The sequence below is a fragment of the Falco peregrinus genome, chromosome 7 (genome assembly GCF_023634155.1).
Source record: "Falco peregrinus isolate bFalPer1 chromosome 7, bFalPer1.pri, whole genome shotgun sequence".
NCBI classification, from domain to species: Eukaryota; Metazoa; Chordata; class Aves; order Falconiformes; family Falconidae; genus Falco; species Falco peregrinus.
The window spans coordinates 38,674,550-38,702,484 of NC_073727.1; the positions used below are offsets into that span (position 1 = coordinate 38,674,550).

Here is a 27,935-nt window from a genome sequence, read left to right on the forward strand (position 1 = left end):
AGACGCATGCTTTACATTTCCTAAAAATCAGTATCTGATAGTCTTTGAAACTGGTCGCTACATTTGGAGTACTTAATGTTTGCTAATCACTTAAAAAATCTGGTAGTCTTTTTCCATTTTTTTTTTTAATAATGTACTGTATGATAGACAATATAAAATCTTTTCAAGTGTCTGTTTGGGACTGTACTTGTACTAAGTTTGACACAATACAATGGTGTGGGTTAGCTAAAAGAATAGACAGTGGTTGCAATAGTAATGGATCTGCCATTCTACTAATTTATGAGCTGTTTTTTCAAACATTTGCTATCATATAGAAGTGAGAGGAAGAATAGAATATAACTTCTCCTTTACAATGCCCTGTTAATACAGAAAGGCAAAGACGCCTGTACTCCAAGGAAGCTGTCAGCAAAGTTGCAGGCTGGAGGTCCCAGTATCACTTAAAGAGTACTGGCAAGCAGGAGGTCATTGCTGGGGAATGAAGCTTGGGGAGGGAAGCAAAAGGAAAAGGCTGGGAGGCGTGGAGGGGGAGAATCAAGGATCTTTCTTCACCATTCTTTTTTTACAGCTTTTGTGTGTCTGGACTGATTTGTTGTGGGAGAGCTGCTGGAGACAGTATATTTGGCACAGGACAGGGTAGCTCAAAGCCAAAAGGATGGTGCTATTGCCAGTTTAATCCATGGCTTTTCTTTCTCTTTTTTTTTTCCTCTTTCCCCCTCCCTCCTTTTTCTTTGAAGGAAGGAAAAGGGGAAGAAAGGGACTTGCAATGAAAACCAGAGCAGTGGGTTAATGATGGCCCTGCAGGCTTCAGTAGACTGGAAAGATACACAAGGCACTTCCTCTACCATCTGGCATGCAATTCTGCTGCTGCTGCTCTCAGTACATAACTTTGGAGTGAATAAGCAAACAAGTAAAACTTTTTAAGAGACACCAATTATGAAACACCAGCTATTAATCTGTCATCTTACTCCCTTCCCTTTTCTCCCACCACCGTATTCCTATCCTCAAGTCTTTTCCAGTTCTCGTGTCTACCTGTGAAAAAATGCACTGCTGTGTCAGGTTTTCAGATGACTCCGTTCGCCTTTCCGTTGGCATTGCTTCTCGGGACGAATGAGGGCCAGAGCTAATACAGTTATATTGCTCTTGTAATCACTTGAGTTTTTTTGACTCGGAGTCAGAGAGAAATGCAGTTAGTAGCAATAAAGCCATCCATCTCTGGTCAAAGATTTCCTTCGAGTCTGACTGGAAGTGAGAATGCGAAAGAGAAGTTTTAGGTGAGCCGAGCTTGCTCAAGGACTGTTTAAAATGCAGTCACAAATGGCTGGGTACATTGCTGTGTAGGAGTATGTTGTTTTGATTCTGACGGCTTTTCTCAAGCGCAATGAAAAGCGTTACATTGAGGTCACATTCTCAAGCTGGGTAAATCACCACAGCACAACTGAAGTCAGAGAAACAGAGAACTTGCAAAATATCAGCATTTTGTCTCTTAAAAGTCTTTCAGAGTGATGCTGCATGATTTTTTATGCTGAAAACTTCATAATCAAATATATATCTTCCAGGCTTTCCCGTGACCAGCTCTTATCTGTCTCCATTCTTACAACAAGACAAAAGGAGAGTCAAACAGTAACAGAAAAATCTTGGATGAATTAAGGATAAGTAACCACTGAATTGTAGTACAACTGTGAAGCACAAATTTAGTAAGAATAAGATGTATTAATTTACAGGCATACCCATTAATGCCAGCAACTTTTTTTACACATTTTTTTTCATTCACAACTGCTGATCCTTAAACTGTCCAGAAAGCAGGAAAAAAAAGGAAACTCCAGGCTATCTAGAGCAGTTGCTTTCATTTCACACTAATTTTCCCCCAAAAAATATATACTGTCTGTTAGGTTTATTACATAGCTTCTTGAAATACTAAAACTATAACAACAGATCACAGTTTCAGTTTGTTTTTTGACTAGCTTCCTGCTTTGCACCTGTAGAACTGTAAGTGAAAACAAATACAACAAAAAATTCAATTCTGACTGCCTGATCCTATCTACAATGCAGGTACATACCCAAGTGACCCAGCTACAGGTGGCACAAAACTTTTCACAGTTGTATTGGGTCAGGCTGAGCCCCACAGCAGCCCCCATAGTGCTGTGCTTTGCCTTGGCAGCTAGAAAGGTGGTGAAAGCACAGCAGTGTTTTGGCTGCTGCTGAGCAGCCTTGCACAGCACCAAGTCTGTCTCTCCAACCTTCCCCCCCACCCCCCAGCAGGCTGGGGATGGGCAAGGTCTTGGGAGGGGACATAGCAGGGAAGCTGACCCAAACTGACCAAAGGGATGTTCCATATCATATGATGTCTGCTCAGATATAAAAGCTAAGGGAAAGGAGGAGGAAGGGGGGGGCATTTGTTATTTATGACGTTTGTCTTCCGGAGCAACTGCTACACGTACTGAAGCCCGGCTTCCCGGGAAGTGGCCGAACATCGCCTGCTGATGGGAAGTAGAGAATAACATCTTTTGTTTTCCTTTGCTTCCGCGCACACGACCTTTGCTCTGCTTCATTAAACTGCCTTTATCTTGACCCACAAGGTTTTTTTCATCTTTTCTTCCCCCCGCCCCTCCCTGTTCTGCTGAGGAGGGGAGTGATGGAGCAGCTTGGTGGGCAGCTGGTGTGCAGCCAAGGTCAACCCACCACAGTCCTTTCTGGTACCCAATGTGGGGCACTTTGAATCACCTTCCTCCACATGGCCCATGTGCACAAGACATAAAGGATATAAAAAGGTAGCGTAGATCTTGAAAACTCAGAAGATTGCTGTTGCTGCTATCAATAGGGTTGGTGGCTAAGTTCTGTTAGGCACTTAATATTCAGATATTCATCTAAAAATTGGGCTGGGCATCTGTGAATACATTGTCTTCCAAGATGTCTGGTATTTTTTGCGTCCAGTGAAGCTGGAAATGCCATAAGGATAGCCTTTCTTTCACAGTGCTGTGGCACTTTTGCTGCTTGCCCCAGCTAGGAGCAGGAAGTGCACAGGTAAACAAAGAGGAAAAACAGTAACTGGGGAAAAGTGTTACTGCAAGGCCTTGTAGCTCAAAACCGAAATGAAGTAGTTGGGTTGTAAGGTTTAACTCAGCCAGGTAAGTATTGTTAGTCTTTTGGACTTCAGTTGCCTAGTTTATCCCTCTCTAACAGGAACAACATTGCTTTAAAGAGTAATTACACAACACACACTACTATGAAAAACCTAAACTATCACAAGAAGCCATATGAACTTAAAAACAATAAAATTTGCCTTTCCACAAAATCATAACGATAGATTGTATGAATGTGTTAATGCTTGCGCTACTGTACTGCACATCATCTATTTGTTTTCTTTGTTCTTAACCCCTTTGTTCCAAGAGTCAGGATATCCTGATGCTAAGGACACTGCAAAATAACAGTACAACAACAATAGTATAATACTTTGGAAGTGCTTCACAATTTTCAGGACAGACCCGCCCGAAAGTGTAGTATGCTGGTAGTGTGGCACTACAGCCTCCAGTCAAAATAGGGCTAGTTTTTGAAAAGCACTAGGGTTTTCAGTTTGAGGTGGAAACATAAAGATAAGCATGGCAGAGGATCCTAGAACAGGGGAAACAGCACACTGCCCTGGCTGATGTTGGCAAGAGGAGGAAAGGCTTGTGCGCTGTTTCCTGCATGAAAAGGTGTTTCTTAACTGTCGGTCCATTCTCTTGGTTCCTCTTCCTCTGTGAAGGAAGAGCCTACTTGTTTGCCAGTTTATTTTTCCACCTGGAGAGAACGCAGAACATTGCATGTAACCCAGAGAAGGCAAATGTACTAACTATGAATGCTAGGAAATACTATCATGCCAACTAAAATCCCATTAAACAACTCCTTCTGCACTTTCAGTGGAAACGAAGTGCTGGTGCAAGAGCCCACCCTCCACCCCACCACTGTAAGCTCTGTAAACTAACAGCTAAAGGACAGGCCAGTACCAACAGCAGGCTAAAAGGGACTATTTTGTATAAAGGCAAAATAAAAGTTCGGAAAATGGCAAGGCCCCTCCCGGTGGGGGATCCCGGGGCAAGGCTGGGAGCTGCCATGCTGCTCGCCCGACGGCAGCGAAGAGTTTACCCAGGGAAGAGCTCGTCTAGGGAACAGCTCGCCCAGGGCTGCGGAGCCCCGGCAGCCGCCTCACTTTGCATGAGGCAGAGCACTCTCCCGGGGGGGTGCGGGGGTTGCCTTGTTTTTAAAGATTAGTGATGAGTAATCGTCTTCTCGTTGGAGCCCGTGAGTGATCGCTGCCACCGGGCAGTGTCCTAACGTGAACCCACTCAGGTGGAGCTCTGCGGCCGCAGCGATGAGGACGCGGGGCAGACCCCCACATTCCCCCAAACCGTAAATGCAGCAGCCCGTTCCTCGCCGACCCGTCAAGCGCCGGCACCGCCGCGGCCCTTCCGCATGCCCGGGCCGTAGGTACCGTCCCTCGGGCTGGCGGGAGCAGGCGGGGGGCACCGCACGCCGCCGGCGGACCCGCGCCCCGCTCCCGGCCCTCGCAGCGAGCGGCGGGACGCGGATCGCCGCCTCCCCTCCCAGCCAAGGGCGGCCGAGGTTACGGCGGGGTTTGACTAAGAGGCCAAAACCCCCGTCGGCTCCGTCAGCCCTGCCCGGCGAGGGCGAGGAGGAAGGCGGCGGGGGTGGGGGCTCCCCCACGGCATCCCGGCAGGGATGAAGTCAAACCGCCTCCTCCGCAGCGCACGGCGGGGCTGAGGGGTGGCTCTGCCCGCCCAGCCCCGCAGCCCCCGACCGCCGCTGCCGGGCTGCGCCAGCCCCCGCGCCGCGCCACCGCCGCCGGCAGCAGCGGCCCGAGCCCCCGCCCCCGCCCCCGGGGCTCGGCGCTGCGCCGCGCCGGCATGAGCGGCGGCTCCGCGCCTGCCCGCCAGCCGCTTCGCCCCGGCTGCCGGCGCCTGGCGGCGGGCTGAGGGCGCGGCGGAGCCCGGCGCTCCTTCCTTCCGCGCCCGCAGCGCGGGGCCGGGGCCGGGCGGCGACGGGGCGCGCCCCCTGCGCGGGGAGGTGGCGGTGGGCGGCCGGGCGCCCCCGCCCCGCTCTGGATGCCCATCGCTGCGGCTCGGGCCGGGGGGTGGCCGCGGCTCCCCGGCGGGGGGCGCGGGCCAGGATGCCGGTGCTGGAGCGCTTCTTCCCCGCGGCAGAGCCGGGCAGGCGGCGGAGGACGGGGGAAGAGCCGATGCCCTTTCCCATGGGCAGCCTGCCCGGTTATCAGCAGGGGACCCTGGCCTGGGACTTGCCCGAGATGATCAAGATGGTAAAGCTCGTTTGGAAATCCAAGGGGGAGCTCCGCGGGGCGAAGCACAGAGGGGCTTTGGAGAGCGAGGATGCCCTGGGCGGTCCGGCAGGTACGTTTCCCCCGCCGTGCTGCTCGGGGGAGCCGGGGCGCAAAAGCGGCTGGGGACCAAGGGTGGCGGGGAGCCGGCCCGGCCCGTCCTGGGGCAGAGCCGCCGGGGCCTGGGGCTGCCGCCGCCGGGGCCCGGGGCTGCCGCCGCCGGAGCGGGGCGCGTTGGGACGGCGCGGGGCCGGGAAGCGCTGCCCGACGGTAACACCGTGCTTCTGGCAGCCTCCGCGCTCCCTCTCCGCGGCCACCCGCACACGCGGAGTTTGCGCCAGGTCTGGGTGACCGGCGGCACTCCCCCCTGAAATCTGTTGCGTGCTTTTATCAGCGGGGTGATAAAAGCTCAGCGCCAACGAGAGCAGGTCGCAGCGCGGCTGTGAGGCTGACCTCGGGCAGGGGAGCCGGGCTGGGTGCCGGCGGGGGGAGCCTTGCCCCGCTCCGCGCCCCGCTCCGCAGCGGCAGCCCCGCGGCCCAGGTGCCGGCAGCGGCAGCGCGGCCGCGGCAGGAGCGGGGGTGGCTGCGCCCGCCTCAGCGCCGAGGGCTTCCCCGGTTGGTTTCGCTGCGGCTTTCTAAGCGCATGGCCTCGCCTCTTACGCCTCCGGACTGCACCCACATCTTTGAGTGTGTTTGGCTCGTTTCACATGAGCTTCCCGTCCCCCCCATCGGGAACGCTGAGCGACACCCTTACGGCTCGTGTGTTGTTAGCTACCAGTATGAAAAACTTGAGACCTGTTCTTGGAGTAACACTGCCCCATCCCACTGCGTTCGTTCAGAGCATGGTATATTACTGGCTAAAGAGCACATGTTTTTTTACTAACTTTATAAATCTTGCACGTCATTTTTTTTCCTAACTCACTAACAGCTATGGCACCATATCAAATGCTTTATTGAAGTCTAGGTTAGACTTCTAGCATTTTCATTGGGTAGAAATAAGTTGTCATGTTACCACGGTACTTCTGATACTGCATCTTATCCCGTGCTCCACGTTGCTTATGGTTCAAAACCTCTTGCCTTCTGCTGGAGGCCACCTCTTGCCTCCTTCAGAACCTCCTGACTTCTGTTAAGTCAGGCTCATAGGCCTACGACTGTCTCAGTATCAGTTTATTATTTCTTTATTCTCCTGTCCTCATACTACTGTGACTTAATAGACTTACTGACACTGTGTGGCTCATTCCTTCAGAACTCTGGACTGTCTTATCTCCGCAACCTGTTCACTAAACTCTTCCAGTGCATTCAGTCTTCAGAGATTATGCTTTCATCTTCCTTTGGTGTACCCTTTATCAAGATCTACAATTTACAGTATTTTGTACCCAAATAATTTAATTTCTTATGTAGAATAACCTCATTGCAGGTATTTCAAAGTTCATGTATGTGTATGTATCTATTCCATAGTGAATAAGTATCTGTGTATGACTTCTGGATGCTCTCCGAAGTTGGCTGATTGGTCATTGTATGTCCATTTTTCAAATGTTTGCAGTTAAACTAGGAAATGTTCCACTTCTGTTTTGAAAAAGGGAAGATCAGTTCTCAGGCTGCAAGGAAGATGTACATCCTGCTATCCCATTCTTTGGGAATCACTTCAGTTTAGAAGAATAAGTAAGAGTGTTGTGGATAAAGAAATGGGAGGTCAAATTGCTCTTTAAGACTTGTAGCAAATCAGCTGGGAATGTACCATGGCCAACCAGGGAGATTGAGGTTTGTGTGGTGAATGGTGGGTGTTCAGAGATGGACCCTACTCAAACAGAACTTAAATGTTGCATTAGTTATACCTCATGTATGAGTAATAGTGGTTTTTCAGTATGTTTGTGTAATATCTGGTGAAATTAGTTTCGTTAGGTAACAAATGAGATTCGCCTTCAGATTCCTGGAGGCAACTAAAAACGTGTGTGAATGTACAGAGCCAGATTAGTCCACTAGCAGGATATGAGTAACTTGCATTTACTCAAGTGGCTATTACTCGTATCCTGTGAAGGGACAGTCCTCTTCATGGTGCCAGATCCTATTTCACAAGCTCAGTTGACTTGCAGCAGTACAAATCAGAACAGAAGATGACGTGACTCTAACTCTCAACACTTTAAATACGAATCATCAGACAGTTTGAGTGAACCAGACTTGGGTTGCTGGTTTTTCCTCTTCAACAACAGTCATCCTAGTAGTTTTCCCTCTTGTGGTTTCATTTTAGTCACTTTAAGTACATTGGAGTATGTGGGAAAACCAGTAAATGCTGAAATCTAGTGTACTTACATATGTGAAAATCAAAGAATGCAGAAATGGGAAGAAAAGATCATCGTTTGGAAGGATCAGTAGTATGAGGTACGCAGCTTTGTGTTTGCACAGTGTTTTGTATGTGTTTGGACCCTTTAAAAAAACCCAACAACAGTATAACTTACATCTTATAAAAAGGCAGTACTTCAATAGGAAATCAGATTTTTTTCAGGTGAAGCAAAAGCAAATAACTTCTGCTTAAGGTACTGCTAGCTAGTAGGCAAATAAAGGTTGATTGTTCAGTAGTAGAGTTCACAGCACTTTCCACATCAAGGGCTTTTTCATTTAAATTTGTAAGCATTCATGTGATAACTCATGTTCTGTTATCACATCCTCATGAAGCTGTTTTGCTTACAGTAGAAGAGGAGGAAATAGATACAGATTCTGGAAGGAAACTGTTAAAATTTCTGCCTTGCTTGATCATGTTAATAGAGATTTATCTAGGCAAATTCCCTTGTCTTAGTCTGAATGACTGGACTTGGCTTTGGGCTGGCTTTCTAGAAAGGAACAACCCTCTTAACCATAGGGAGTGAGGAAGAAGGAGAACTATATCTGGACATGATGTCAGTTCTGTGGATGGCAATGTCTTGGGGACCCATATAGCTGTAATTCATACCACATTCCTCTTTCCTGAGGTACAAGTAGAGAGTTACTAGAGAGCAAAACTGTCTGGGTGTTCTGGGCTCTCAAATAAAAGAGCTATATCTGGGTCTTTCATCTTCTTGTTCAGTACTGGGAATAAGCTACTCAATCTCCCCGCAGAAAAAGTTTGCAATACATCATGCAGCATATAGTTGGGATGAATGAAGAACCCAGATCTTACAGAGACTGCTTGCCTGGAGTTTCTAATGATGATTTATTTTCCTTTCCAGAGCAGTAAAGCTCACATCTTGAGCCTTTTCTTATTGCTACACTGCTTTTTAAAGTTAGTATCAATTAAGACTGCAGACCTTTCTCCTGCTCCTGGCCTGCTGTTGCTTAGTAACTCTTTTTTCAATCCCTGACCGAATCAGCTCAAAACAGTGGTTTGGTGAAGACTCTCCGGCTGTGCCAGAAGCCATTTCACATACTCAAACTAGGCTTGTGATAGTAAGCAATAATGGAACATAATTAATTTGAAAAGTATTGGGTGGGAAATGGGTATAATTCAGTGTCATTCCTTACAGTATTTCAAATAGAGTATTTGCAAGCCAGTGCTTTTTACTTGAATAAAATAACAGCATGTGTTGATGTTATTACAATTTAATTACTCAAATAATTCTTAACTGAAACCATGTTGATCTCTAGGAGGGAACTGTGTTCTGTTTATGACCCTAACTCTCTTATCACCCTCTCCTTGAGTTTTTTTGCAGATTAAACAAACCTAATTGGGGAATGGGTACAGGTCTGCCTTCAAGAGTCTTCCTTATGAGCATTAGCAACCTCTTAAACTTAGAGTGATCATCCCAGATAACTCCAGTGAGACTTTCTGTACGGAGTCTTGCACATGTGCAGACATGCAAGACTTTCAGAGAAGGTGCAGTGGTACTTAGAATTATCAAGGTCTGTTGAGACACTGATCTCTGTGGGTTTTTTGAAATAACTCTGAATGTTTTTTTCCACCTATCTCTTTCTGGCTAGATGTTTCTCAGAAATGTATCTTCTGATTCATGCATGCATCATGCTCATTGTTAGCTGATGAGTCCCTTTGCCACAAGGAGGAAAAACAAGCAGCACCACACATCGCTCCTATTACAGTGTGCTTCTGGGAAAATCTCCCCCAATTTTTGGTGTGTCCGTTTACTTCTCCTCTTCAATCGAATCTCTCCTTTCCAACTCAGTAATCCATTCAAACTTCTTGCCATCATCCAAACTGACTTTGCTGTTAAGGCTGCATGCTGAGCAATCTTGTGATATACCTGTTAGAGAGGTGGGAGTTAAGTCATCTGCGTGGTTCTTCAGTGGTTGCTTGAAGGTCTTCCCTAAAGTTATTCGCAAGACCTCCCAATGACTCAGTTCTTCCATGATATCCAAGGAAACATCCCTTCTACTTTGTTTTTCCTTTGCAATGAATGACTTACATCATGCTGTGCAGTAGCTTTGCTGCATGTGTTAAACTTCATGCTTCCCCTTCCCATCATTACTTACAGAATGACAGGATTATTTGGGTTGGAAGGGACCTTTAAAGATGATGTAGGCCAGCGCCCCCTGCCATAGGCAGGGACAGCTTTCACTAGACGAAGATGAGGTTGCACAAAGCCCCAGCCAACCTGACCTTGAACATTTCCAGTGATGGATCATCCACAGCTTCACTACACAGCCTGTTGCGGTGTGTACTTGCTGCATCATGTTTAGTTGTGACGTCTTGAAACTCAAGGGTGCTTTTGTAGTGCCACTGCAATAATTAATAATCATAAAAGGCTTAAAATCTGAATCTGTGAATTACTGAGCACCGAGTGCAGGTTTGGCTAACAGCTTAGAAAGTTCATCATTTTGTGTAGTTGATGTTGAGCATGTAGGCGCCACAGAGGTAGATCCCAGCAATTAATAAAACACAGGAGCTATGAAGTGGCATTGTTTTAGCATCTGACCAGTCTCTTGTGTTATTCCTTAGATTGAAAACAACGTCATTTGTGTCCTGCTGAGAGATGCACAGCAAGCAGAAAGGCAGCTTGCTGTATCTTTCCGAAGTTAGGTTTTCTTTTCTTTGTTGGTTTTTTTTCAGGTTTATGTTGAGACTTGTTAAATCCATTACACATACTAGGGACAAAGAATGTGAATTTGATAGAATCGAGACTACCTGTGGCAACATTGATTGCTCTCTGAGTTTTGTGTTGAAGCTCTAGCCTCTGAGAACAGGAAATATGCTCTTTCATATTCTTGTGAAGAGCTGGTTAAATTGGTGGAACCGTGTGTGATGGTCTCATTAAGGACAGTGAAATTAGGCAGTATGCAGTACCACTTCTAGAGTGTGTATGTAGACCAAGTAATAAAAGTCTTAGAATTCAGACCACATCTGTAGGTAGTACTGTTCAAACATAACTCTCAGTTTACTGGCTGAGCATAGGTAAGTAGTACATGTGATTTGGTGTTATTTTTTTCCAAAATATTTGTTAGAGAATTGGCTTCAAAGATTAAAATAATCATGGTTGCTGTTCAAATTCTGGTCCTTTTTTAGCACCTAACTTTATGTAGAAGTATTTTAAAAATGTAGTGTAGGATCAGAAGTTGAACTGGTATTAGAAGTTTTGTTGGTTTTGAACATATTGAAATAAGCGGATGTGTTTGTCAACCAAACTCTTTATTCTGGGGGTGAAAATTTTCACTCGGAGAACTCTACCTTTTAAGTACTTAACAACTCTCTTCTGCTTCATTCTTATGTAAATTTTGTTGTCTATGTGTTCAGGTTTTGGGATATTCAGAATCTTTAGATTTCCAAGCAACACAAGAAAAGATTCTAAACAATTAGAATTGTTTAGGTTGGAAAAGACCTTTGAGATCACCAAGTCCAGCCATTAACCTAGCACTGCCATGTGCACCGGAGCAAGAGCTAGACCGGGGTAAACAGCAGAGAAGAAATAATCTGAAACTCTCAACAGTTTCTGAATGGTCTTTGAGTTCAACCTTGCTGGCACATTTTTTTGTTTGCATTATTGTGAATGTTGGAAAACAAAATTTGCTTGCAGGAATACTTGGAGGAGCTCTTCAAGCAGCTGTTCAACAATATATAGCCAGAAGAGAATGAAAAAGATAACGATATAGAGTTAAGACTTCAGGATAAAGTTAACAGATAAAATGTAATTGCTCAGGTTGGGTGTTGGCCAGCATGCAGAAGGTAGTGCTGCTGGTGTGCTAGAAAAGTGACAGAGGTTTTATTGATATGTTGACTCAGAGACAAACCAACAGTCTGCTAAAAACTATAAACACAAATAGAGCAGATTCCAGTGAGCTGTAAAATGGTGGTGAAATCTGTTGCTTTCCGTGAAACTCTTCTAAATATTGGAAGCCAGAGATGTGGCTTTATATATAAAAATAGTGTTTCTAAAGGAAAAGCTACTGCACTATAATGCAAACAGGCTTTTTGATGGTTTGGGGGGGGGGGGGGGGGGTTGTGTGTGCTTGTTTGCTTCATTAGGGTTAAAGCTGATAATTTTCTTTTATCTTTGGTAAATTGACTCTTAAGTGCTTTGTACTCTGTGAAGAATTAAACTGATAATCAGCTACCAGTAGAAAGCAGTAGTGATATTAGCCATGCCTGCCTGGTGGTGATAATTTTCTGTATTGTTTAAAAGTTGTGAGAGAAATGTTTAAAGTGCACTGCGGGAAGCTTGACACTACTTCTAACTTCCAATGGTTCTAAAGTAGGAGTAGAGCATTATATGCAATGTGTTTGCTGTTTCAGCGCTCCCTCATAACAAACTTGAAGCTTGTGGTCTATCGTACTTCTTAAAATTGTTTGCTTGGAGATGTACATCCCAGACCCCTTTCTGTAGTGCTGCCTTATGAAGTGTGAGTTTGGCTTTCCAAGCAACACAAGGAAAAGGGTGCCTGTGTCACCATCTTCTCCGCTATGATCTATCCAGACTCCTTCCCCAGAGCTCTGCATTCACAATATGCTAAACCATGTTACTTACGATTGCTCACATGCTGCTTGCTGTCACATTTCCAACAAATGGGCAAACTTGTCTGAATTGGAGGCATGCTGCAGGAACTCCCCAGAGACAGCTTCCTTAGGTTGACTGAAAAAAAACTCCATTGACCTTAGGCTGTTTCTTCACAGCAGTTATGCACCTGATTCTGGCCATGATGCTGTGAAACATACTAGTCCTCCTGTCTTCCCTTGATCTGAACTAAAAAAGTGCAAACACTTACAAGAAACCGCTTGAGACTTCCAGCTTGAAACATGCTTTGACATTTATTAAAAACTTTTTGTAAGTCAACGTAACCTTGTTCAAAAAGAGCATTTAGCCTACTTAATTATGGGATAATTTTTACTTGACCGGTTCTTGGTGCTGACTTGCAAACGCAAGACAAAAATGTCTCGGCTCTTAATTTTTTCCTCAGCTTGCAACATAATATTTCTTCTGCCACTGTTACAGCTACAAACAAACCAACTCTGTATGAGAAAAGGAATAAATCCTTCTTATTAACCTTCTGAATAAAGCAATTTTTTTAGCTCTTCTGTGGACAGCCAGCTATAATTTTCCTTCTCCCCTCCTCACATGACTGTAAGTTCATAAAAGTTCATTGTCTTAACCTGTCACCTGCTAGGAACAGGCATCGTTGTGTGAAAGTTCCTGATGCAGCAAAGCTGAAGGTAGTGTGGTCTAAGGTGTGTACGAAGAGGACACAGCAAGGGTTTAGCAGGCTCATCATCAAGTGTATTGCTGTCACATCTGCCCCTTGTTACAGTAGCAATAAAGGGGCAAGACCGTTCCCTTGCTATTTGAACAGAATATCCTGAAATTCAGATATACTCCAGAGTTCTCTCAGAAAATGAAATTTTTTACATGAGTTAGCAGAGGTTGCTGACAATCTTCATGAGCACTGCTCTGTGGGTGCGCTTCCCGCTCCAGGGAGCTGAGGACCTGGTTGAAATTGCACTGAAGCCAGGGAGAGCCTGTTGGTAGACATGGATGAGCTCTGTTCTAAACTGGGTTGTTCAGTGGTATTTCTAGATGAAACCCTGTAGAAGGTGAACTCTGAAGTGTCTCTTTATACACAGGAGACCATTCGGAGAAATTGCTGTAAACGACCCCAGCTCTGATCCCTTCTGAAAGAGAAGCGTGTAAAGCTTCACTTCCCTTGGGAGAGTATGAGAACCTTTCCTCTGCAGCCAGCTCTGGCTTGCATGGAGGTAATTCCCTTCAAACATGTTTTCTCAGTGTTCTCCTGCTATCCCTGGCCTAAGATAAGGGCAAAGTAGTAACTCTAAGGCCTACTTGAAAGATGCGCTGTGCAGGTGCAGTTAGAAATGGAGCAGTATCCTGGAGGCTTTTCAGAACACACTGTGCTGTGGCAGGCATTGCTTCATTCCCCGTTGCTTAAGCACCGCCTTGAGATTGAATGTTTTGTTTTCAACTCTAAGTGCTACACAGTAGTGTTTGAACACTGCTCTTTAAAGTTAAATTGTGAAGTAGATTCATCGAAGCAGAAGGAATTAGCATTAAGCTTGGTGGAGCTATGTTCCAAAATAGTCAAAACCTAGCGTGTTTCACAGACGTGCCGGGTCAATAGTGCATTAAAAGTCATATGGAATAACTGGAAAACGTAGGCACAGAACATTCCTTAAGCCATCAAAATTTTGACAGATGCAGAAAACACCTTAAGTACACAGTTCCACTAGCCTGTTTTCAATAGCTGTTGTCTGAGTTCTTCCTTGTCTAATAAGAAGTGCTTCTCTGAACAAGCTTTCTGTTAGTTCAGGTTAGCAGCAGTTAGTCCTTGGGGGGTTATCTGTGCATGTACCTTGATTATCAGACCTGGTGCAATGAAGCACCCAGGTGCTTATCCAAATAGCTGTGCGTTCCAAACTTTGCTTATCCAAACATTTTCCAAACAGTTCATGTGTGCAAAACTTAAGCTGGAAATCTCGTAATTACAGGCTTTCATGGAAGATTTCTTATTTCCTGCTTCCAGCCTGAGTGGATATACTGCAGGAACAGCTGCCTTCACAGTAATTTGGCAATTGCATTTCTAATTCCAAATGGAACTGAGAGAATAAAGGGTGAGAGAGACTGGGCTCTTCTGAAATGCCGAAAAGAGTTATTTGATCCAGCTTGGGTTTTGCATGCAGGTTTGTTTCATGAAGAAGGGTGTGGGGTGGGGGTGGGGTGGGGAGCAGAATTTTTGTGCACCCCACTTGCACATTACTTTAACAATTCAGATGACATTCAAGCACGCTAACAGTGAGAAACAGAAAACCGCATGTGAGAGATTTGAACTTTATACATGCTGCACAGCTATTACACTAGCTTTCTCTTCTTCCTGGAAGCACTGGTGAGAATACATTTCATGCTCTCATTTGGGAGCTAAAGGTAACTGAATAAATCAGTAGTGGCAATAGCTCAGGGCCTTTATTGAACTCCAGTTTGATGTGTGTAAAAGAGGTGTGTTGCTTTCTCCAACCACCGGGGAAGAAACTAAGCAGAGGAGAATTTACTGCACAGCTGAGAACTAGAGCCCTAAGATGGCAGAGGAGTGAGGCTTTTAGGTGAGACAGTGTCAGCATATGCTTCCAAGTGAGGTCAGTTTGAACATCCTTCTTAAGACTCGGCAAACTGAAAGCTCTGAAGAAAGCAGAGCAGTGAGGAACAGCGGACACTTACAGGAGACTAGCAATGGGTAGGAGATGGAAGGAGAGAAGAGGAATTTCTTCCACGCTGTTTGGTGTACTAGCACATCTCATTTAAGTTTAGTCCTGAGTTCCCTCCTTGTCAGTCATGAATAAAGCAATGATCACTGCTATGTACCAGTGCTGGCATAACTTTTTACCACCTTCTTTCTGTCAAGTAGTCCTGCCTTCTTATTGGAAACCATAATTGCAGCTGTGGATCAAGGGCATGGTGACACCAATAAACTGGGCTGGATGCAGCTGTTCATTATCTCTCAGAGACCTTTTTTTTTTTAAGTTGCATCTCGTGAGTTGTGAATTTTCCAGCTTCATGCATCTCAGCCAAAGTGACAGAAAATAGCAAGGATAGCAACTGAAGTTACATGGCAGCGTGGGGGCTTGAAGACATGCTGCAGGCATGAGAATAGAGGAGCTGTTACAGGACTACACTAGCTCAGATTCATAAGTAATCAGAAGATTTCTGTGTGATAGCTTCTGTTTCTTCTTCAATACTGGTTAACTTGCCCACGGTACAAGTGAAAGGGATAATAGGACTTAAATGGCTAGTGCAGATAACATACTGCATGCAAGTTGAAGTACAGCAAATAATGCTAAGTAGCTTAAGACAGAAGTGTGCTTAAAGACCTCTGTTTTGCCTAGGAAGAAAAAAAGAGAATCAAGGGGAAGGAATTTTCCTGTCTTAACTAGAATGGAGTGTGTTCACGTAGTGGTCTGCATGGCTTACCCATGTGGCATACTCTTGAGAAATGTATGATCTTCAACAAGACTTCACAGATCCTTGGTAGGACCTGGATGCTCAGATCTTCACTAATAATTAGGTCTGAAGTTCTGGTTCATTAAGATAGAAGTCTGACTTTAACTGTCTGAGAAGCTACCTGATTAATGTCAAATAAATGCTTAAGCTACCTACAGAATACAGCGTTCTGGTTTTCTGAGTTATAAGATGCGATCTGTAAAGTGTGATCATCTACTGAAGGTGCATAGCTGTTAAATGGTAATTACATTAAAGAAATTGAATTCAGAATAAAGTTATAACCTCTAACTAGGCAGATTCTGCAAGCACATTTAATTTCCCAATGGAATAGCAATAGAATAGATCTTCCCTTCCCCCACTGCCAGTAATGCACATCATTAAATATGTACTTAGTAGCTGGCAAAACAGTCTAAAAGTTAAACTAACTTTGCTAATACTGGGCTGGAATTCTCATAATGAAAATGCAAGGTACCTTATTTAAATGTTGGCCCCTTGACAGAATCTGCAACACAAGCCTCACAAGACTGTCACTAATCTTTTTGTAGGTGCCCTGTAGCCAAAAATGTGCTGATGTCTGGCTTTGCACAGACTGGCGACCTAGGAGATTATATGTTTTGAATAGGATCAAATGACTAGAAGAGGAAAGCACTCTATACTTAGCTGTCTTGTCATACAGACAGAAAAATGTTTTGCATGTGACCTTGTTAGCAGCATTAAGAGCAACACTACAAAGCAGAGGCAGAGCTACTGAAGCTTAGATCATAACTGAGAATCTGTGTTTTCTGGTCACCTGCTTAACTTTTTTTTCCCCCTGTTCTCCCATTCAGTCTCAGTGACTTCAATTTTCATGCTGACTCTAGATCAGATGGAGAGATGAGGGTGAGAAAATGTAAGATGACTAGAAGATCCAGTCTCCCAGTCCAGTTCTCTGTTAGAAAGGCAGAGCACCTGTTTGCTATAGGATTTCTTTTTCACCATCACTGTTAAGTCCTCCTTTTCTCCTAACGGTCATTTGTTCTCCTCTTATACTGCATAGTCTGTCCTGGCATACTCCTCAGCCACCATGCCTTTGAGCACCTTTCCATATTATGACCGGGCTGACTGCCTCACTACAAGTTAATTCTCCTCTGTTGCAATGCACACCTCTGCCTTCAACTGACTCCCACACCCGCAGTCTTATTTGCCTCTTCTCTATTTCAGATAGCCTTTGATGGCTTCTCTTGCAGCCTCCACCTCTGCACAGCAGATTTTTCACTTCTTTCAACAGAAGATTGACATCCTCCCTCCACCTTCCTCCTTGGCAGAGGCAGAGTTTTATGTACTCCTCCTTTCCTTTACCGAAGCACAGCACATAGTAGGCTGTGCCCTGTTAGAACCTGCAGACCTTTAATGTCACCTACAAATACAGCTTTCACGGTCACTGTATGAATGGCTTGTGAAATGCCTCATAAATACCTAGTCCCTAGCTCAAGTCAACAGAACTCCTATTTTTCCCCAGTATCACCCCCACACCTTCTTTTAGTTAGGGTAGATGAAGCTACTGGGATGACTGTCACCATGCAAAAGGCATGCACGCTACCAACCAGCAACTATTTAAATTATGTGTCTCAGCCAGGAGGTATATATTCTTTGCCCTGGGGGAGCTGCTCTTTCACCTTTGGCCAGAAAGAGAGAGTAGGCACCGAAACTTAATTTTCTATGAAAAACTCATTATATACTGGATCTTGAACATTGCAGCCACCAAAACTCTATGTCTTAGAGAAGTCAGCAGTCTTCCCAGGTGAACTGGTAAGGTGCTGCCAGCAGAAGCTCATTTGGCTTTAATATTGTTGCTCAAAAGTTCTGTTCCTGTTCCCAGAAACATCTTTTGGATCGAGAGAAGGGCCTCAGCCTCTTCTGAGTGAGCACAAGTAGGAAATGCAACAGCAAAACTTTGTCCCATAGTTGCTCTTACAGTTGGAGACTGATAAAATAACACAGGACCGTCTGAGCCACACACAGAGGCTTAGGAGGGGCAAAGATGAAATAATACGAAGCAGCATGATAGTAAAAAGAAAAGCACGTAAAAGTATGAATGCCAGACAGATGGCGGGACACACACACACAGACACACACAGACAAGCAACTAATCCATGGGAAATCAGAACAGTTGGAAGACTGTTTTAAAATCTTTTGAATGAGGAAAACATCAATTTAACTGCACTGAATAAGGAGAGAGCAAAAAAAAGCCACACTGAAATGAGGAAAGAATGGCTTCTTAGACATTACTTATGCAGTGCTACAGGACATTACAGATATAAGTAGCCCATCTTACTTGAGTGCTGTATAAATCAAAAACTTCTTTGAAAGCAAGGGTGTATGTCAGCTCTGCTGCAGGCTTCATCCTTGAGGATGAAATAAGAAAATTATATTTGTAAGGCTTGATATGGGCAAACAGACGTCTTTGGACAAACTTCTTATGGGAACAAAGGCTGGTTGAATGTGGCCAGTGAACAGGAGGCAGCAATGCACAAAAGAAGTGGCATTCTGTTCTCTTCGGGGACCGGAGTACTTGTTCTTTGGAGGGGAGGGGGAGGTGGAAGAATTAAAACTGTTTTCTCTGTTACTTCTCTGCCTCTGTTATCAAATGTAAAATCTGCAAACACACGCATTACAATGGATCCAGGGAAGAACTGGGCAAATATTTAATTTTGCTGTCCCTGTTTACAGGATGTTTCCACAAATTAAGAAACATGGGGGAAATTATGAAAAAAAATTATAAAAGGAGCTGCCTGCCAGCTTCTGTTCTTGCGCCTCAAGTGGTGTATCTTCCTGCTTGCTTTGAGTGGAAAGCCACACCTGAAAGCATGACCTGCTGAGAGAGGCAAGAAGTTAAGTTAGTGGAGCCGCAGATTGTGATTATCCTAAATCACCAGTGACAGGCTCTGAACATGGAACCTGCAAACTGTTACCACAGGAGATGGCTTTTAAAGAGCCGTCTCCACTGCTTGAGGAGATACCTAGGAGAGGCAGTAGGAGGATGGGTGACCACTGCGATGGGTTTTCTGTACAAGTCTGTTATGAGATGAGGGGTGGGGGAGAGAACTGATGTTCTTCTACTTCCTTTTTAGCTACTGAAGGCATAAACTGGTTTACAGGAAAGGTGCTAGGCTTTTGTGCTAGGTTTTTTTTTGGGGGGGGTGGGGGGTAGAGAACAAAGACTCTGTGTGTAACTTAATGCCTTCTGGGGGAAGTTAGCTAGCATTTAGAGCTCTTAGATTCCAGTGTGCAACGGATCAGAAATGAGCTTGGAGTGTCAGCCACACAGAAACCACTTTAAGGAAGCATGAATTATGCATGAGGCACTCAGAAGTTGCTCAGGGCTAATGGTGTTGACATGTCACAGGTGATCTGTGCATCGGATCATCGGTGGTCTGGTGGTGCCTTCTTGCTGCGTGGGACTGTGGGACAGGGTTGCGTTTCCTGGGCTGCAGAAGGACGTGGAGATTGAAAGCAGACCTGCATCTCTGGCTTGGGCTGCTCAGCACATCAAGAGTATAGTTGTACAGAGCTAAGCAGAGCCACAAATGGCGAATCAAAAGGAATGGTCTTCTTTCTGTGCAGATGCAGACCTTTTTGTACAGCAGAGTTAAGTAACTTCAGGCAGGCAAGATTTTGAGCTGCTGTGGCACCTTTCCAGGAGAACTTGAAATGGAGCCCAAGCCCTAGAAAGTACTTTATTTAGGCTCAGAGTGGCAGCTTTTCTTACTGCTGTAATTCAACGACAACAACAACAAAATCTTATAATCTCATTTTAGAGTTTTTTGCTTTGAAACTGTATGGACTTGGCCTTTCTGTTAGTTAACAGGTAAGATGAGGGCCAAACCCTCTTCTCATTCTGAATTTACTTTGCCATCACTGCTGGTCTCTGGTACAGAGATGATTATGCCTACTAGTGAGGTGAAAAGAGAGTGTGTCTCATAGCGTCCTATACAGTTCACCTCTAAAACCAGCCCACAGCAAGTGGGTACAGATGGATGATAACTTTGGACACCATGGCAGCATGTTCCAGTTACTGCCCCACAGGTTCATTAGTCAGGTTAAAAAGCTTATTTTGCATTGAGGGAGGTTTGGGGTGTTTGCATGCTCCTCCGACATAACAGCTAGAGTGACGGTACCTACAGCAGCATGGCAGTTACTTCATAAACCAATGTACGCTTCAGAGTACCATCACTTAATCTTCTTTATACTTGAAGGCTGGTGACTGCCTGGAGGGCTTCTTGAAAGCAGTGGCCTGTTAGCAGGACCAGCTACCAGTGTGGTTGCTGTAACAGAAGAGATTGGGCTCCATATTTTGTAATCAACTCAGCCCTTCACAGTTTCCCAGGCTGAACCAGAGTGAACCAGAAGGGAAAATTTTCACTGTCTGACCCCATTTTGCTACTTGAGGCCCAGTAAACCATAAAGTAAAGCCAGCATTGTGATCCTTCCTCAGAAATATTTAATTTACTGATGTATAGCTTTCATTTTTAAAAATACATTTATTTAAAATGTAATTTAATATTTAAAATACATATTTTCCTTTTGCAATTTTTAAAACAAGGAAGAGTAAAATGGCTGTTGGCCAGCAAAGCTGACTTCTCAGGTAAACCACACGAGAAACAGTTTTGACATGGTATTGAAGGAATTAGATGGTACTAATCCCCGCAAGCTTGTAAGTATGTCTAATTCAACCAATCACTATTTATTTACACTGTGTATAGACTGCTGATCTGTAATTTATGATGTTTCTAGAGATGCACATTCTTCTGTGCATTCAGAAAAAAATTATCAAAGTTTGAGATACTTGTTCCCTTTGTGTTTATCCTGCTGATAATTAAAATCTGTCGTGTGACTTTTTCCCTTCTGTCCCTCAGTCCAGTAAAGCCCATTCTCCCTGCTTCGTGCTAGCAACTAAATGGGAGAGATGAGATGAGCCTGCCAGGGCCCCTTGGAGTTTCACGAGGAGCTGAGGCATGATTAGAAATGGAAAAAGGAGACCAGGAGCTTTTATGTGTCGGTGAGAAAGGATGAGAGTTTTAGAAACAGTGTGTGTAGAACATGAGCCAGAAAAAAAAGATTAAAACTTTTGAAGATCTAGCTTCTGTTCCTAGGCATGACAGAAGTAAAGAACTAATTGAGCAATAAAATGTGCTCATTGGACTTGGCTAGAGTGTGATCACTTATAAAGGATTACTAACAACAGGGTGAGGGTTTTTTCCTCTACAGGGAAGAGAAATTACAGGATATAAATACATGGGATAATATAGTCAAAAGCGTTTGAAATGCATATATGTATAATGTCCTTTAGCTTCTTTCTGACTTCGATGTTCATAAAACATTTCCATGGGTCTGGTGAGGGAGGGAGGAATAGAACTGCAATATGGTGGAGGAGCAGTAACTTCACTGTCACTTGTGTATGTCAGTGCTGCTTTGGGTATTTGAAATCTGCGGGGTATTGTTTCTGAAGCACAGGTAAGCTGTGTCAGGCAGGGCATCCTGCTCGGTGATAGTCTTGATAGCTCAGGATAACTCCCAAAATAAAGTGCTCCCCATCCTTTACTGTGCATACTGTTGTAAAACCCAATCTTGGAGATACCCATGTGCTATTACACTAGGCACTGTACAGGTGAAAAAAAACCCCATAATTATTAGATTCCAGAAAACTGAAAAGAAAATCTAAATAAACAAATGTAATCAATTATGTGTTTGGAACTGTTCTCAAATACCAACTATGATTTGTAAGACTAACCATTTTGCTCAGCAGTAAGTAGTTGTAGAACTGGATTTTAAGGAAAGACTGAAGGAAACCAAATTGCTCAACTGCCGCAAATATCCTGCTTTGTTCCTGTAAGAGAACATAAACCAACAACTAATAAAAAATAAAAAAAAGTTTTATTAACTGTTGGAAGAATTATTTCTATCAGCATTTCCCAGTAAAATTGAAGTGACTTAATTCCGAAACTTTCTTTCAAAAAAGGCGTTTTTTCAGGCTGTTGGAAGTTGGCCACTAAATGTGTCTGTAACACATTAGGCACTGTTTTTCAAAACACCTTGTGGACTGCTAATTGGGGTTTGCATAATACCACAAAATTGCAGGCATTCCTTTGAAATAAGTAGGAATGAAAACTGCTTTTCTGGGGTAAAAGAAAAAGGAAATTTTTATTTTTAACAAAAAGCCCTAACAAAAATCCTTTGTTTGAATATGTTATAATTATTGTTTGCTTTTTTTTCCTGAAGAAATTAGAATCATTTGAGGAAAAGTTTCTAAGCAGTTTTGAGTTACAGAAGTTCAAGGGGACCTTGTACATACAGTACTACTGTTCAGGCCAAGAGGTAAACAATTATGAAATGCCTTTGAAATGCAGGGTTGGTAAGGCTTTTCAAGGTTATGTATTTTGTCACTGAACACAACAGTAAGTTCTTGGGAGCACCAATGAGTGATACTTATGCACAGATGTTCAAATGAAAAAGTTACGAAATTTAATAGCTCAGGGTCCAAAATTTTTAGTTATAGCTGCATTGTAAATCAGACTTACCCTAGATGGACTGAGGCATGATCAGAAAACACTTTTTTTTTTTTTTAATTTTTTTTTTTTATTAGAGAAATACATTTGCTTGGTCAAAATTCATACTTACTCTGCTCTTTGGCTGGTGAGTTCATATTTCAGGCCTGTCCATCCTGCAGATCTGGGGCTTTAGTGGCTTTGGGGATGAAGGTGTTTTTAGGGTAGAACGGGATCGAACCAGGGCTGGCACAGAACAGCATTAGGCTGCATTCTTTACTTCTGTCCTTTCTAACCATTGGATCAGTCTGAGCTCTGAATCCTTTTCATAGCTTTGAATATTCAAAATGTCAGTCAGGCAAGATGATTTTGATTGTTTCCTAAGTGTCCAACAACTCACCAGGACTGGACGTAGGTAGCAGCTCTTAAAATGGAAAAGCTGGAGAAAGCCAGTTTCAGAATATCATAAAAGAGTGGCGGGGTGCGTGAGAGAGCCAGGCCTATCCAATTAACCCTTAGTTCTGTCCTGAAATTCTGAAAGTGCAGTTGTAATGTCTCATCATACTCTGGGTGTCATTCAGCCTGAAAGCATTAACATTATATTTCCAAATATGTTTCACCTCACTGCATGATTATGCGTTTAATGACATACAGCAACAGGAAAGCTTTCAGGCAAGCAGATGTGCTGGATGCTAATAGGATTGGAAACTTACACTGCATTTACCAACGAGGACAGTCTCTTATGGTCAGAAGCTCAGTACAGCAAATAATGCAGTAGCTTGGAGAACAGAGGAGTGTCAGTGAAAGGAGAACTTTTTGTTTTGAATGTCAGGTTTGACAGTACTTTTGTTTATATCTAATAAATACCTAATGCTTATATCTAAGATACAGTATTTCAGACTTGTATAAAGAAGGCTTTAAATGAAAAGTACATGTCCTTCACATTAATCAATTACATGAAAGTAAGGAAAGAAAATTACCTTTTATTATATTTGAAGCACAGGAGGAAGCGGCAAGGACAGATTAGCAGGGCTTTGTGCAGCAATGCCTGTGTATGAAATAAACAACTTTTGACAGGAGGATTACAAAAACTGAAATGATGAAGAGAGAAAAGCTGTTGCTAAATGGTAAGCGTGAATTTGATTTATTTACCCACCGTTTCCCTTCTGCTTAAACAGAGGTACATTACAGGGTCTTGGAGCTTTTAATCATCCCTGAGCTGTCAAAAACTTTGTTACCTGCACAGTAAACACATGTTTACACTACCTGTTGGGTGGGAGAAGCCTCATGCTCTCTCATGCAATACCCCCTGGGCTCCACTGTGCTGCTAATGCTGGGGTGCAGAGTTTGTGCACAGAAGTGGCTGGCAGTACCAAATAAGACTGCAGAAAGAAGGAGTGTCCAGTGCTGTGTACTTTTAACTTCATATATATCCCTTGAAAAGACAAGCAGGTGAATGAAGGAAATGCAGGAGGGCAGAGGGGGAAAAACATCCTGATGAGAGAAAAACTTCCTTCTTCTAATGAGAGGGTTTGTCACTAAGCCACAAACTTCAGAAAATAATGAGTGGTCATAGGTATCTACTAAGCATAGAGTTTGCTTTAGATTGCAAACAAGAGCAGGAAGAGTAAGAACATCTCTCCAGAAGAGCACAGGATGCACCCATCTCTCTTTGCAGCAGTGATGTGTATATCATCATCCTCTCCATAGAGTTCTGTGCGTGTAAAGATGAGATTCACAGAAAAAAGTCACATAGCAACTCAAGCTTTCCTTCCCTACAGTTCTGTCTTATTTTCTTTCATCCTGATGCAACACTATAAATAATGAAATATGTAATAAAAATACTCACAGGTTGAAGTGTTTTCATTCATTCACTTACTAGTTCCATAGAAATTTATCTATTTAGAATTACCAATAGAGTTGCTAGTGCTTGCATTTAACTGGAGATAACATATCAATACATCAGCACTTTGTAAAAGCTGACATTTCTGTCACAGAGCTTCAGAAAAATCTAGAAAAGTAGAGGAATGTAATTGTTTCCTGTCACAAGAGGTGCCTTTGCAGAATTTGTATTGAAATGCAGTTTCCGGTTGCAGGCGCACCCATGGTTCAAATATATTCTGTTCTTGTGTTTCTTATTTTAGTCCCACTTCTTAGAAATTGCAGGGGGGACACCCCAAAAGATTGATAAATACACACTGAGAACAGTGTCTTCTGAGACCTGGAAGAAAGTTTTCTTTGTTCGTTGGCTTTTCTAGTGCTTTATTTGTTTCCCCCTACAGTTTCTGGGTTTGGCCCACACTAGTTGAAAAGTACGCTTTACACAAAAGCCTGCAAAGAAGTCTTATCTCAGTATTATTTTGAAGACGTGAAGGCTGTGAATCATACAAGGCCTGTTTACGTGATCCCTGACTAAATTTGGATCAAAATAAGTGGTCTGCCTTAGCAGTCGACCTTACGTATGTGGAATAGTCAAAGCTATAGATGCTAATTTGTGTGCTTGTAGACAAATGTCTTAAAGTAATTTTACTCCTGACCTGAAGATGGTAGGTTTCTTTAATTTTATCATAGCCCTTTAAAGTTCTTTACCTAAAATCTAGTGGCAACTGAACAGAGTACTGTGAGAAGGACTATACCCTCAGTATTTCCAATCCAGCCAAAATGTTATTTAACTTTCTTTGTGATCTTTGCTGAGACCAAAAATGTTGCTTTTCCATTAGCCTACTCCACCTAAAGGCAAGAAATTAAAGCAAAACTGTATCTTCAGGAATGAAAGCTGTTCATTCCAGTACTAATTCTATTGAGCAAGCAGAGCTTCATCTATAAATGAAATGCACTGAACATCATCTAGGCAGTCATAGCATTCCTCAGTTAGCTGAGTAAACTGTCATATTGACTCACACTGCACTTTCCCCACACATACATTTCAAAGATCCTTTTTTTACTCCCTTATTGTTGAAAATCCTCACTTTCTCTTGTTGCATATAGCTGCTGCACAGGTGCAATGAAGTAGGAGTATCGGCTGCTTCACAGGAGTGATGATGTTTTGCATTTACATTGTGGGACTGAATCTGGAGAGACAACAGGAGCCTTTAAATTAGTATACACTAGTTTCAGATAGAAAAGATTTATAGATTTAGTCAAGCTGACAAAGGATGTTTTCCTGTCTTGCAAAGGGTTTGTAGAGCCTGAAAGCACCTCATGTACTGCTACTCAAGAATGTACGAGACTGTAGTTAATGAACTGTGGTAAGCTATAGGTTAGAAAATATTAAGATATGGGCAACATACTATGTAGCTCAATGAATTTGACCACAATTACTATATAATTACTGTGGTCATGACTGGTTTCTGAGTTTTGACTTCACAAAGCATAGTTGTGTACTGTTAGTAGTCAGTTGCTAGTTTAGTTTAATTAGTCGAGTTTAAACATAGCTTGCTATGAAAAGCAAATGTTTTAATATGTTACAGTTTTCCCGAGTTAAGACTGGGAAAGTATGAATTCACAATGAGAAAGCATAGTGAAAGCTGAAGTGTTCTTGGGTAATATCCAGAAAATAGGTTTCTGCTGAAAACCTATTAGATGTCTTTTTTCCCCTTGATACTGTTGAACTAATAGCCTTTAAATCCAATTAGTTTTGTGTCAGATACCATTTGAAAATATTTCATCGCATCCCTTCCACAAAAAATAAGGGGAATCTAATAGAATTTTACACATTATTCTGAATTACCCCCGGCATTTAGCATAGCTACTTCCTTTCTATACAGCCCCGTCCTGGAGTTTGTAGTCCTGCTGGAGCATTTTGTTCTTGGTCACTAGGGGTCGGTCAGTGTTTCAGCTCCAAGTTAAGATGCTTCAAGGTACTGAAGTCAGGTAGGTAAGTTCCTTCTGTAGCCAGTGGAAATCGAGTCAACGGAAAACTTCTCTAGGCTCCACTGGCTTAGGACTTTGACTGTAATGGGAGCTGCGACACGCAGCTCACATGCAAATGCTTACATTTAAGTATTTGAAATAGGAAGTAAGTTTCTCTCAGCCTTCAGGTTCTGCTGTGCTCTTGTGAGGTTAGTTTGTGATGGTCTGATCTGGAGCCGGCTCAAGTTTTCTCAGTGGAGAGGGCAAAACTGGATTTGGTCCCTCGAGGAGCAAAGGCATAGCAACACGTACTCTGTCCCAACCTTTGATGGCAGCAGAGCTCAGTATTTTGGTGCCAGTAAAAGAAATACAGAAGGAAGGCTGGGAAAGGCTAGCGGGACTTGCCAGGCCATGCAGGGGGTTGGAAGCTGTGGGAGAAGGAGATGGGCCTGTGGAGAAATGGGCTCAGGGAGCTCAGAGGGATGCAGGGGCTGTGTGGGGGGAGTTTTTCTGCTCCCCACATTGACCTCCCCAGAGATTCCATTGGAAGGCTGGGATAGGTCCATGGGGGCTCTCACCTCAATGGCAGCACGAGGCATGGATCAGATGCATAAGAGAAACCTACATCTTAGCTTCTAAGCCGATGCCCTGCCCAAAGCTGCCTCGTTTTCTTACGCTGGCAGAGTAAGCAGCCAGGAGCGATCTCATACCCCGAGACACAACATGCATGGCAGGCCTGCGGGCCAGTGCCCAAAAGCTCCAGAAGCATAAACAAGCCAGGCAGAGGACAAGCAAATACGGCTCCTGCTGCTTACCCCAGTCCCTTCCATTGCAGTCACAGGCAAAGGGAGCAGTCCTTCTCCCTCCTTCATCCTTCTCCTACCTGAGTCCTGGAGGAGGTCGGTGCAGCAGGACCCAGCACTCAGTGGGACACAGCACACTGCCCAGCTGCTTTGCCTGGATGGGCCTTAAGTGGCTTGCCCCACTTCTGCCTAAAAGCTTATGACATTTTTTTTTAAGGATTTTGGCCAAAATAATTTTTGGTAAAGTTCACAGGATCTGAAAGTTTGCTGTTGGGCCAGTGCTCTTATCTCTGGACCTGTGCAACTGTTCTTCTGTTGGTGTGATGTTAAAAAGTAAGAATAGGAAAAAGTAAAAGAAAGAGCAAAAGGAAATGTCCTCTCACCTGAGTTATGTCTGTCTATCACTTAACTCCTCATGAAGTAATTGTTAGCAATTCAAGCGTGATTTTGATGTCTGTCCCAAATGCTTAATGTGTGTAACTGTTGACCATGATTTTGGACAGGTTCCTGACTCTGGATAAATGGTATTCTCCTTCCATATGCTAAAGCATTACGAAAACATCTCTGCCGTGATGGAGGTTTATAGGTTTTATTTTTCATGAGTTGGGGTAGTGTTTTGTTGGTTTTTTTAAATCTGTAATGAATTACAGCTTAAAACAATTCTAGCCTTTTGCTTTTCTGTTGGTCTCCATCCTCAGCACACAATAGTATCACAGTATTTTCCCCATTTACTTTGGTTGTTAGGGACAAACAATGTTTGATGTAGTCTGATGACTCCAAGAACTGCTTCTTTAATTTTATTTGAAAAATTACTACGTGACAGATAATTATTTTTTTCTAAGTTGGATGTGCTGCTCTTGGTAGATCGTTATGGACAGTATGGAGCCATTAGAGGTGAATTTGGTCTGTTTGGCCACAGTATGGTCCAGTGGTGGCTGCGGCTGTTCCCTTTTAGTTCCCTCTGTGTGGTTCTGTCCTGATCTGCCGTGTGATCCTTGGGAATAGCAGA

General features: G+C 43.6%; 1 protein-coding gene across 2 annotated transcripts in view; it reads left to right on the forward strand.

Moving 5' to 3' along the window:
* The window catches only part of PDE7B (phosphodiesterase 7B), a 180,980-nt gene that overhangs the window by 88,901 nt on the left and 64,144 nt on the right, over window positions 1-27,935 (forward strand). The window contains exon 1 of one of the 2 annotated variants that reach the window (XM_055809858.1): window positions 4,690-5,402. The exons of the other annotated variant lie outside the window; for it this stretch is intronic. Coding sequence (XP_055665833.1) covers window positions 5,165-5,402 — 238 coding nt within the window. The 5' untranslated portion in view covers window positions 4,690-5,164. Of the gene's footprint in view, window positions 1-4,689; window positions 5,403-27,935 lie in introns of those variants that run through there. 2 annotated transcript variants of the gene reach the window in all.